We start from the raw sequence: 10,651 nt of genomic DNA on the forward strand, positions 1-10,651 counted from the left end.
GATGTTGAAAGAATTTGTAAAAGATGCATAACTTGCATGCAAGCCAAGTCTAAATCACACCCACATGGTTTGTACAAACCGTTACCAATTCCTAGTGCACCTTGGGAGGATATTTCAATGGACTTTGTTGTTGGTTTGCCAAGAACAAAAAGAGGTAGAGATTCAGTTTTTGTGGTTGTTGATAGGTTTTCAAAAATGGCACATTTTATTCCATGTCACAAAACTGATGATGCATCTCATATCGCTGATTTGTTCTTTAAAGAAATTGTCCGTTTGCATGGTGTTCCTAAATCAATTGTGAGTGATCGAGATGCTAAATTTGTGAGTCATTTTTGGCGAGTGTTGTGGAATAAGTTGGGAACTAAACTCTTGTTTTCTACTACTTGTCATCCACAAACTGATGGACAAACTGAAGTAGTTAATAGGACTTTGTCTCAATTACTACGAACTTTAGTTAAAAAGAACTTGAAAAGTTGGGAGGAATGCTTACCTTTTGCTGAGTTTGCTTATAATCGAAGTGTCCATTCTGCTACTAACTTTTCCCCATTTGAAGTTGTGTATGGTTTCAATCCATTGAGTCCACTAGATTTGATTCCAATACCTATTGAAGATCGTGCAAGTCTTGATGGAAAAGCTAAGGCTGAAATGGTGAAAAGATTGCATGAAAGGGTAAGACTCAACATTGAAAAGAGGACAGAACAATATGCAAAGCAAGCCAACAAGGGTCGGAAACAAGTCATCTTTGAGCCGGGAGATTGGGTTTGGTTGCATATGAGAAAGGAGAGATTTCATTCGAAAAGAAAGTCCAAGTTGCAGCCAAGAGGAGATGGACCATTCCAAGTGATTGGAAAAGTCAATGATAATGCTTACAAACTTGACTTACCTGGTGAGTTTAATGTAAGTGCTACTTTCAATGTTTCTGATTTATCTCCTTATGTTGGTGAATTAGATTCGAGGACGAATCCTCTTGATGAAGAAGGGAATGATGGAGGTACACCCAAGCTGATCAACAAGGACAAGAAGATGGATCCATTAATCATTCAAAGTGGACCAATTACAAGAGCTAGAGCTAAGAAGATAAAGGAGTCCATGATGCTTTTAGTTGATGAAATAAAAGCCCAATTCCAAGACCATTCAACATTGGGCCAAATGGTGAATATTATTCAAGTTAGTGGGCAGCCCAATGCATGAAGTTTTGAGTCAATATATATCACATTTTGGAGGCCCAAATTGAAGATAAATGATGCATTTTCGTCCAAGTTGGAGCAGCAAAAATGAAGAGTCATTTTTAAGTTACTTTTTTGAGTTAAATAAGTGACTTTAGATGTCCTAAAGTCACACCAATAGTTAGGAGTTACTTTTCACTTATTATGAGTCATTCTAAAGGTCTTAAGTTGTACTAACGATATGAGACTTTCAAGAGTCCATTCTAGCCTATAAATAGGCTTGTAAGCATGTCATTTGAGGAGATCATTGATCAAATACGAAAATAGAGTTTGTCTTGTGAGTTGAATTCTCTTTGTAGAGTTTTTCACTTGTTTGGAACTTATCAAGATACTTTGAGCAAGTTCTTGTGGCGTTCAACCATACCGAGGTTCTTGGCTGATTACATAGCCAACGGGTCGAGGTTTTCCAAGCTCTGGAAGTGGATCAAACCAGATTATCAATCAAGGAAATCCGCTGCCAATCATTATACGTGGGGTTCTTGGATCAATATATCCAACGGGTCCTTCGTCGTATCCCAATCCATATCATGGATTGACCTCTTTTTTTTTTTTTTTTTTTTTTTTTAAACAAAAGCACCACGAGGGTGGAGGGTTCAGGAGGACCCACACCTGTGCATTACTAAGGACAATTGCAACGAACAACCTGGAACACCGAGCCGCCCAAAAGTGACGTCTCGCCAAAACAAATTAGAGTACAACGAGGGCCTCCCTACCAACTAGAGTGGCATCAATGTACTCTTCACTATTCTATTACAATTAACATGGTGCAACCTTCACATCACAAAATCCAAGGTCCGTCACTTAATTGAGGCCCGCAATAGGGATACCCCCGCGATGAACGATCCCTTCCGGATCAAGTTCCTCGATGAAGCCTTCCTTCTCCCGGTTGGGGAGCCCACATGAGACATTCATTGAGCAAGTGCTCGGCTCGTTCGCACTAGAGTCATCCCGATCGAAAGACACCGTGGCGACATTGCCTTTCAAACGCAAATTGTTGATGTGTTGAGCTTTGGAGTGCATGTCTCCCTTATGTGCCTTGCCTTTCCTCTTCCTCGACACCAATTGAAATCCATCCTCGTCCATGCTTGGTTGACTCCCATGGGGCGCTCGAGGAGCCAACGGATCGACATTCATTGTACCCTCCTTGTTCTTCTCTTGGTTGTCACTATCTTTTTCCTTGTTCGTGTGATCAATGTTCGGTGAGGTGCCAACCCTAATCGCCGCCTTTGGACGCCATTCTCGACGGATGATCTTGTGATCGTGGCTAGGGTAGAAAGCCTTGGTTGGTGTTTGGTAATCCTTGCCTCCAACACGACCCTTCCTTCCCAATGCATGACACTCAACAATGGGATACGGTCCCATGCTATTTTGTGTCTTGAATTTTTGCCTAGGATGTTTAGCATGATCTCCTCCGTCGGGGGGTTGGAGATATCAATCTCAACACATATCCTAGCAAAAGAGAGCCGGGTTTGATTGATTGTGGCATGGTCCGCTTGTAACGGCTTGCCTAATAGCTTGCTGATCGCCATGAGGGCCGATTCCTCAAAAAGATGGGCCGGTAGTCCCATGATATTGCACCACACGGCAACGATGGGCGACTCAAAGAACGTATCAAAGTCCGGCGCCCATTTGAACACCCTCATTGGGTGAATGTCAACAAACCAAACCGGACTCCCATTAGGGCCACTTAAGACCTTAGCATAATCACCCATATCTTGGAATTGAAGTAGGATGTGCTTGGCATTCAAGTATTTCCAAGTGAAAGAACCAACTAGCCCCATCCCCCCTAAGCTTTTTTGAATTTGGAAAGAAGAAGGGAGTGAGTGGGAAAACTTCCCAACAATGGCTAGACCTAGTTTCTCCGAGAGATATTCCGTTTCAACATCGGTAAAGGAGAGATAAGGTGTACCTTCAAAGTCTCCGGCCGTCCCCAAAGGTGTGACCTTGCCGGCGTCGAGTGGGATTGGCTCGTCCTTATGGGTTTTATGTGGTGTTGAGGATCCCACCATGCACCCCGTCCCCCCATGTGCAAACAAGTTTTTAGCCTCCTTCCATGCATTCGCCGGTGGGACCAGGTTTTCCGGTGGGTACTCCGGCGGCCGGCCGTCGGTGACATGGTCCCTCTTGTCTCCATCAATGCCAAATTGGGTGTGGATAGCACATGGTGCTGAATTTGAATTCAAAATGGCATTTACCTCAAATGGACCATCATTCTCTTGCCCAAGCAAAGTAACCTTTGTCTTTTCCTTCTTTTGTGAGTCACATGCCAACCCATCCTCTAGCCTAGGCGTCACATGGAGGGGTGTACTTGCATTGGTCTCCTTGTTGACCATCTCATACTCCAAGCATGAGACATCAAGGTCCCGGCCAGCCGTCGCCGGCGCCGGCGCAATTCCGGCCATCCCCTCACCATCAAGACCTTCCAAATCTTTTGTTGAAGCTTTCTCATCCTTTGCCATTTGAGCTAAGGAGCTCAACATCTCCCCAATAAGAGCTTGCTTAGCATCCGGCGACCCCCTCCCTTCACCATGGAGTTTGCCGACGAGCCCATCAGCCATTTCGAACACCATCTTCTTCTTAGCCCGACTCACCTCCGAACCAGATTCAAGATCGGCTCGTTTGAGGGCTTATCGAGCTTTCTCTGGGTGGGGCGTGCCAACCCTTTTGGTTTTGGGCCGTGCAATCGAATGAAACATCCACTCCGGCGAGGAAGGGGGCTGCATTGTGTGTATCAAGGCCGTGGCCTCCCCCTTCAGAAGCTCACCACCGGACTTCACCATGTGTCGGATGCAACAATCACATTTCACCTCCCTCAAAGGGGAGGGAGGGAGAGAGGTCGAATTCTAGAGAGAAGGGAGAGCTTCTCTCACTAAATTCTAGAATCTGATGAAGAGCTTGACATGGATTGACCTCTTTTAAGAAGGACAATGACTTACATCATAATGCAACTTCTAAGTAAGAGATCTTGATCCAGTTAGACATTTGTTGCAGTGAGAGCTATTAATGCTCTATTATTGTTTTATGGTTGATGTTTAAGACATCATAGTATTAAAATAATATAAATGCAACAAGATTAAGTATTAAACAACACATCAACTTCTTAAAATAATGAATAATAAAGTATTTATGGCTCTTATTCTTAAGGCCAAGAAAATTCTTAGTAATTTATTCAAACTGATCTAAACTATCAAGATTTTAACATTTTGTTAAATAGCTTGAAAGTTGAGAATGTCTGTTTGATGCATTGTAAGTTAGAATCATTTGATTTTTCAAGAGATTCTGACTTGCAGAAATGCAACATAGAAAGACTAGCGAGCTTTAATGGTTTATACAATAAGGAGACAAGCGAAGGATTGTGATTAGTAGTGAGAGTCTATTCTCCATTGACGAATCCAAACATTCTTCTTAAGAATGGGATAAGAAGGAATCAAAGTCTTTCTAAGACAAGTTTGATTAAGTGATGAGTTGTACTCATTAAAATCTTATTATTGATGGGATAAACGTTAGAAATAATGAGCAACACCTTAAAGAAACTACCAACATCAGTACCTTCTACAAAACACGAGTTGTGGGCTAGTGCGACTCTAGTCATCCACCGAATACACGTTTTCACAATCTGCCGGCCTCTTCATTGCTTCGTCAATATTGAATGTAAACTGTTCTCCATTGAAATCCAAACTGATCGTCCCATTACGGACGTCGATTATAGTGCTGCCCGTAGACAGGAATGATCTTCCCAATAGAACTCCGCTGGCCTCCTTCGCTGCTGGCTCTGTCATCTTGATTACGAAAAAGTCGGCTGGGTACAGAAAATTGTTTACCTTCAGTATTACATCTTCAAGAATTCCTTCAGGGTGAATGCAGGATCTGTTGGCTAGCTGTATCATGATGTCGGTATCGACCAGCTTAGTCTCTCCCAGCTTTTTGTAGATAGCATACGGTAGAACATTGATAGATGCCCCTAAATCGCACATTGCGTGCTTCACTTCAATATCCCCAATTGAAATCGGGAGCGTGAACATCCCTTGGTCGATTTTCTTTGATGGGAGGTCACCCCGCTGGATCACTGCGGAGACATTCTCTTCTGTAATAATTCTCCCTTCTTCATTTACCTTGCCCGCCAGGTAGTCCTTGATGAATTTACTGACTGGGGGCATCTTTAACGCCGTCAAGAGTGGCACCTTGACTTCCACATCTTTGAACAGACTGGCCACATCGACCGTGATGTCTCTCTTCCTGGTGACCATTCCACGATATGGGCTACGGCTTGACCTTCTCAGCTTCTTCTCCTTGACTTTCTCCTGAGGTCTCGCCACCCATTTTCGCTTTTCCTTTGTCTCTTCCTATGATTTGATCAGGGGGACTGGACTCTCCTTCTTCTTCTTGGCTTGGCCCATGCATAGATACTGGGGACACCGCAGATGGGTTTGGATATACCTTTCCTGACCTTAGGGAGACTTCACTGACGTTTTCCCGCCCAGTCGGTTGCACCGTGGCAAGGATATTCCCTTCGTTTCCTCGCAGCTCTCCCAGCGACATGGCAACTTGAGATAGTTGCTTTGTAAGCATGTCCAGTGCTGCCCTCTGCTCCTTCTGAGCCTCTTCGATCTCACGCATCGCATCATTAGGATGGTGTGGAACCATCATTTCTCCCTGGCCTTCATTAGGGTGCATGTTATATCTTTAATTCGAAGGCCCTCCACCGTGGTTAGGGTGAGGGTAGTCGTATGTCCCATAGTACTCTGGCTGATACTGTGGCTGTTGATGCTGTTGATTCCCTTGGGAGTATTGTTGGTTCCCCTGGTGCTTTTGGTTACCTCTTTGATGCGGCGGGACATGGCTCACCACCTGATTATTGGGTTGCCTTGCGGTGTTGCTCGGCTGGGGGCTTTGATTTGTAACCCCAGTTTCCTTCCTGCTGTCTGCCTGATCAATTAGATTGTCCTCCACTAGACCAGTTGCCCTAGTGACCGCTTGACAAATTGCCTTGTGGTCCACCTGACCAGTTCGCTTGACCACCTTGCATCCAATTTCCTCCATTGTGTGGTTTCTCTTGATTTCGAGCGGGCCAATTGGGATGCCCCTCAGAGGGTTGTATTTGCTATGTGGATAGTTAAGGCGGCTGGCCTTGGCTCTGGTCACTTCACCTGAAATTGGGATAATCTCTCCATGGAGCATCCCTTTGCTTTCCCTGGATCCAGTTGCCATTTAGATTCCAATGGCCGACGGCATTCACCTGAGTTTGCGGCTACGCTTCAGGAGGGAACTCGCAGTAATAGTAATGGTGTTCCTCCGACGGTGGGAGCAGGCGGTGGAGGCGCTCTGGACTTCTCTATTGCTTCTAGCAGCTTTTTCACCATCTGCTCAAATTAAGCCTCCAGCTTCTCGTCGCTTCGTGCCTCTGCTGAGTGCACCGCTCCTCGTCTGTACTGGCCACGGGAGGTTTCATACGATCTCTTTGCTTCGATTAATCTCTCGAGGATGCTCTTCGCTTGGCTGAATGGGGTCTTGCATAAATCCCCTTGGGCAGCTAGATTGAGGTCGTTTTTGTTATCCACATTCAACCCACCATAAAAAGGTTGAATAGACCTCCCGCTCTCCCATTTTGTGATTAGGACACTCTTGCAGCAGTCCCTGAAATCTGTCGCAATATTGCCAGAGAGGCTCATCGTACTCCTGCCTCGCCTCTGTAATTTCTCTATTCAAGGCACTTGTCTTTGATGTTGGGAAGAAGCGGTCCAGGAAGATCATGCGGAACTCGGCCTAGGTTCTAATCAAGCCTTCTAGCAGCCTTCTCAACCAGATTCTTGCATCACCTTTCAAAACAAAGGGTATCGCCTTGAGCATGTAATCTTCTGACGTGGATCCAGCTGGTACTGGTTGAATGTCACAATATCTGCAATATTCCTCGAAAAAGTCATAAGGGTATTCCTTCGAGAGTCGATAGAAATTTGACAATACCACGAGCACCCCCGATTTGATTGCGATTGCCCGTATCCCTGGAGTAACTATGATGACATGAGTAGGCTCCTTCTCATCATGAGCGTGTATGGAGTCAATTCCCCAATCATTGTCCCATTTTGGCTTCTGCTTCTTCGAGTAATGGTATTACCTGTTTAACCGGCGTGGACAACTCTCATTCCTCTTCAGTGGTCAGTTGCTTAGTAGTAGATGACGATGCGGTTGTTTCCAATGCAGCTTTGTAATGAGTGGTTACTACACCGACCTCCTGAACTCGCCACTGAGCGTTTGTGTTTCTGTAGATGAGAGGATGATTCCAGTGTCCTCTGCGGTGGTACCTTCTCATAAAAGGAAAGAAAAACTAATTAGAAAAATAAGGAAAGAAAACTAGTTACACCTATGCATTAAACACATCCATGTAATAACACCATGCATCCCAGGCAACGCCGCCATTTGGCGAAAGGTATTTTGCGTGGATCAAGTTATATGGCAAGATGACTGAACCGGGTGGATCAGTTTGCAATAGTCGCTGCGACTTGATCAAGGCGTTTTCTCTTTCACGAAAATATTTGGAACTCCCTAACTTGCAATACTTTAACAGTAAAGCGGCAAGTATGGGGTCGGTCCCACAGGGAAGCTGGTGCGTTGAGTGTGTGTTTAGTGAACAGGGTTCGGCTGCTGCCACGCTTTAAATTGGGAGTTTTAACTAATGGAATAAGCTAGGCGGATTGTAAACTAACTACTGGATCAAGTTACTCATCATGCAGGAAAACAAATAACGGACCAAGTAAACGACAGATTGAAATAAAGACTTAACTACCTAAACATGCTACGAAACTACAAACCGCTTCGTCATTCAACATAATGAAGATTCAAGCACTCGATCCGGGATTTCAAAACGAAAATAAGCTGGAACAGTAAACAAGAATTCTGAAAGCAAACAACTTTGATTTTTATACTCAGAACTCAAAATAGTACTGTGCACATGTGAAATATAAAACAAGAACCATTCTCTAACTACGCAACAACACGAAATTAAACTTAAACAACTAAAACTAGAAAGTAAGAAAGCGAATAAAGCCGAGAAGCTCTCGGTCGGAAACTTGAGACGAAGCCGAACAGATCTGGGTTTCTCTGTCGCGCTTCCTTCGGTCGCTCTTCTTCTAACTGACCATTTCTACTCTCTAACCTAGGCTATTTTGGAACGTGGAAGAACTTGGAACCAGGCGAGAACTAAACTAAGGGACTGGAGGAAGAAGAAGATTTTCATTATGGTGCTGCGTCTTCTATTTATAGACTCGTCGCAACAACTTCCAACTAGGATAACGACTTCAGCAGCGAATATTCGTCCTTGCTGGGATTGCGCGTCTCATCAATTGATACGTGCCTCCTTCGAGAATGTAGTGATTCTTCAATAACCGAATGAGGATTCGGCTTCATCCTTGCGCATCAACACGTGTCTTCCTTCTAGAATGTAGTGGTCCCCTTTCTAACTGCTTGATCACCACCTTGATCAACCCACCCTATTTTGGCTTTTTTTTCTCCTGCGCCAGCTTGATCAGCTTGGCCTTATTGCCTTTGGTCAAGCGGCATTCCTGCACAATTTACACTAGCTTTGCGCGATAAATTGATCAAGTTGCCTACATTTTACCCCTAAACCGATGCATGAAATAGGCCTTATCACTCCTCAACTGGTTCCTGAACTGCCTTCTCCTCTTCTCCTAAGGTATCCTCCTCTTCTTCATCACTACCTGCACCGTTGCCTCCCTCTTCTTGGTTCTATTTGGTGGAGTCCCCGATGGGAGATGTGATGAGCTTGGGTGTTGGTTCTTCAAGAAATTGTGTAGCTGGTGAACCAACGCGCACGGTGGGGGCAGTGGGGACCTTGAGTGGAAGCGGGATGGGACGGGCTTCCTCCTTCCAAATCTCTTCTTCCATATGGGTGAGGAAATCGACCACTTTTCTGGTGGGGCTGAACTTCCCCATTATGTCTTTTATGATCTTCAAGTATGACTCGCCTGTGGACGTCTCCGGTGGCTGAGTCGTACCAGCGGTTGGCAATACCATTGATTGGGGGGTTGGAGGATCATGGTCTCTGGGCGAGGAGTTGGGATTGGCTGCCAGCGAATGACTTGTCCATCGTCTGCGGTGCAAAACGGCTTCGCCTGAAACTAAGGGAATGGAAATTAGGAATTTTGGGAGTTTTGATAGTGCTAAGGGCTTGCTAAAATGTAAAAAGGTGAGAGAGAGAGATGTGATGAATAACGGTGGAGGAGGAAGAAGGAATGGTTGCAATGATGTCAGCAACCCTTCACCTCCCTGCGCCAAATTTGAATTTCAAAATTTTCCCAAACTCCCCCTTTTTACCTCTTCCTGTTAAAAACAATTTTGCACAGTAATTTTCTCTCTCTCACTTATTCTGTCAAATCCATATTTGAAATAAAATAAAAGAAAACAAAATAAAAAGATTCTAAAAATGTTGCGTTGAAATTAAGACTCTCCCCAGATATATCCATATATTCGAAAGATATTTTTGACATTTTCTGAGATTGCTTTGTTTGGAAATTTTCTTAAAAAGTAAACAGGAAATAAAAAGCACTATCCATCTCAATACTTTATTTACAATCGCGAACAACTCTCGGGATTCACTTGACCTAGTGATTAGCTCATACATGTGTATTTAGTTGAGCAAGTGAATCTAAAGAGTTGTTCAACGACTGTTTGTCTAATTGATCAAGTTGAATATGCGTAAATTTCTCCCACTACGCATACTGCAGAATTGCTGCCCATTATCCCATTTAGATTGATTATCAAGAGGAAGTAATGGACCAGGATGCTTCCCTGAAACTTTACAATTCCCGAAGGTGGTGAATCGATTGACTTGCAGGTTGATCCTTGCTTGTCTGAGTTTGACTGATATCGATTCCTGCCAAGACTAGAGGAGTAGTATTTTCTGCCCTGCTTGGCGCCATCGTACCTTTGTGTTCATTGGTCGGCAGCTTCATTCCCTCCTCATAGTCATCCATCCTTCGGTTTCCATCGCCGTCTTTACAGTTAACTGGATCAAGTGATTCTGAATTTTCCTTTCAACTAGATCAGTTTAGTGGTCGGCAAACCGTATAGGAACGATTCTTGACTGGAGATCCTGAAATAACTTTTCTCTTAGCATTTCTTCCTGTCCACCGACCTTTCCGAGGGTACATCACCATCATGATTTCCCAAATTTTCTTATGATTCTTGTAAGTTTCCCTGAACTTTCTTCTTTTCCTTGGAGCGTAATCCATGGTCAGAAGGATTTCGGACCTTAAGCGGTTCAGGCCACGGCTCCAAGCTGCTTACAGTAGATTAGTCTCATAGCTCTTCCTCTAGGCTTTTCATTTGTTGGCTTTGGCCCTTCTTCTTCGCAGCGCTCATTCGGTTTGTCTATCACTGGAGGAGGTCTCTCTACTGGTGCATGCATTGTT

General features: G+C 44.3%; 1 protein-coding gene across 1 annotated transcript; it reads right to left on the reverse strand.

The window, feature by feature from the left end:
• Window positions 1–4,810: 4,810 nt before the first annotated feature.
• LOC121764217 lies at window positions 4,811–5,473 on the reverse strand. Its single transcript, XM_042160274.1, has one exon. It carries the CDS (start codon window positions 5,471–5,473, stop codon window positions 4,811–4,813), a length of 663 nt encoding a protein of 220 aa, XP_042016208.1.
• Window positions 5,474–10,651: the final 5,178 nt, after the last annotated feature.

The sequence above is a fragment of the Salvia splendens genome, chromosome 14 (genome assembly GCF_004379255.2).
Source record: "Salvia splendens isolate huo1 chromosome 14, SspV2, whole genome shotgun sequence".
Taxonomy (NCBI): Eukaryota; Viridiplantae; Streptophyta; class Magnoliopsida; order Lamiales; family Lamiaceae; genus Salvia; species Salvia splendens.